Source organism: Hippocampus comes, unplaced genomic scaffold (assembly GCF_001891065.2).
Source record: "Hippocampus comes isolate QL1 unplaced genomic scaffold, H_comes_QL1_v1.1 scaffold2200, whole genome shotgun sequence".
NCBI classification, from domain to species: Eukaryota; Metazoa; Chordata; class Actinopteri; order Syngnathiformes; family Syngnathidae; genus Hippocampus; species Hippocampus comes.
The window spans coordinates 1-1,503 of NW_017804930.1; the positions used below are offsets into that span (position 1 = coordinate 1).

The following is a 1,503-nucleotide window of genomic DNA, read 5'->3' on the forward strand; positions in this document are numbered from 1 at the left end:
AATTGGAGCCTATCCCCGCTGTCTTCGGGCAGTAGTAAATTTACAAGTGACAATCCAGCAGGATTTTCATCGACCAAAACTTCACCAAGCACAATTCGCAGAATAATAATTACCAGTTTGGGCTTCGGTTGTCTTTTTCTTCTCCTTGCTTTGTTCCAATGGGAAGAACACACCGTCTCCATCCAGCGCTACCACACGTCCGTCAGCCAGAGGAATTATAGGTAAAGTCCTAAGCGTCTGCAAAATTGAGTCCCCGTCTCCATAACCGTGTTCCACAGCTCTGAAGTTGCAAACAAGAAGTCTGGCCAACTGACGCAGGCCAGCATCTAGACAAGTAAAAGAGTTACTTGCAGTAAATGATTTTGTGCAATGAATTACAAATGAACAATTTCAGTACACAACTCTTAATGCACACGAATCCTTAAATTGATTGCTTCTTCTTTTTTTTCAATGGAAGAACAAAAAAAGCTGCACATGGTGAACAAAGCAGTAAACAAAAAAATAAAAATAAAAATGGTTGAATAGGAAGCAATTGGCCTAAATTGGGAAGTCCAGGAATTCCCCTGCTAATTCCACTGGAGGTCCTGCTCATTATACAGCCACTGGTCCTTCTTCATGATGCCACCGTTACCAGGTCAGAAATATGATGTTCTTCATTAAAAACAAAACAAAACAAAAAACTCCTCCACTCACCTGTGTGGATTGTCTCTTCTTTCATCAGCTCCTTGGCCATGGCTGTGGTTACCGTGGTGACATCGGAGCCCCTGAGGTGCCGAACACCCAGGTGGGATAGGAGAGAGGCAGGAGGGGCGGGGCTTAGACCGGGGTGGAGATATGACAGCAACAGATGCTTTTCCAGCTCCTCTTGGCTGATAACCTTGCGAATCACGGCATCCTTACAGACCGCCACTTGGGATGGTAGCTTGTACACAACCTGACCGCCTGTTGAACAAAACAAAAAAGGAGGAATAAACGACACTTGTATATACTGTCTCATTAATGTTACAACTCAAGAAGGTGTGAGTAATACCTGAGCTGAGTGTAGGCAGGAAGGCCTTGCCCTTGAGCAACTGGATAATCTGACCGGCAACGGGCTTAAAGAAGTCCATCACCTCGTCAGGCAGGGGGATAAACTGCAGGAACTGGCAGAGCCCCCTAAGGCCTGTGAACTCTGGGTGATCCTGGCAAGAGCAAGAATAAAAACACGGGAGTTGGACTGCACATCCCAAACAAGTTTCGTGAGTTCTTTCTCTACCGTGTGATCTATCGGAAAATGGGAACGTTTAAATTCAACTCATATTTCACTCGAATTGCTTTTCAAGATGCCACCTTACGTTGAAGACTTTCATGGCCTGAAGGAAGAGTTGTGGTATCTCCGATCGGAGCCATTGATTCCATGAGCTGTCTCTGTCAACGTCCTCTCGAGAAGAAGGGATGTCAAAGTCACCTGAAAGAAAAAAATATATCATATTTGCTTGGCTGGAATGCAAAGGTGATACTTTT

At 44.8% G+C, this 1,503-nt stretch overlaps 1 protein-coding gene across 1 annotated transcript; it reads right to left on the reverse strand.

The window, feature by feature from the left end:
- Window positions 1-33: 33 nt before the first annotated feature.
- On the reverse strand, window positions 34-1,455 carry LOC109525602 (uncharacterized). The gene is made up of 4 exons (XM_019886208.1): window positions 1,335-1,455; window positions 1,031-1,181; window positions 694-942; window positions 34-326 (listed from the first exon to the last, which is right to left on the reverse strand). The coding sequence occupies exons 1-4, from the start codon at window positions 1,347-1,349 to the stop codon at window positions 82-84; spliced, it is 660 nt and encodes a 219-aa protein (XP_019741767.1). The 5' UTR covers window positions 1,350-1,455; the 3' UTR covers window positions 34-81.
- Window positions 1,456-1,503: the final 48 nt, after the last annotated feature.

Bases quoted from the DNA above. Each gene is read 5' to 3' on its own strand.
- LOC109525602 (XM_019886208.1), bottom strand. The intron at 943-1,030 runs GTATTACTCACA...TTTGTTCAACAG, and splicing joins CCTGCCTACACTCAGCTCAG to GCGGTCAGGTTGTGTACAAG. The intron at 327-693 runs GTGAGTGGAGGA...TTACTTGTCTAG, and splicing joins AGAAGAGACAATCCACACAG to ATGCTGGCCTGCGTCAGTTG.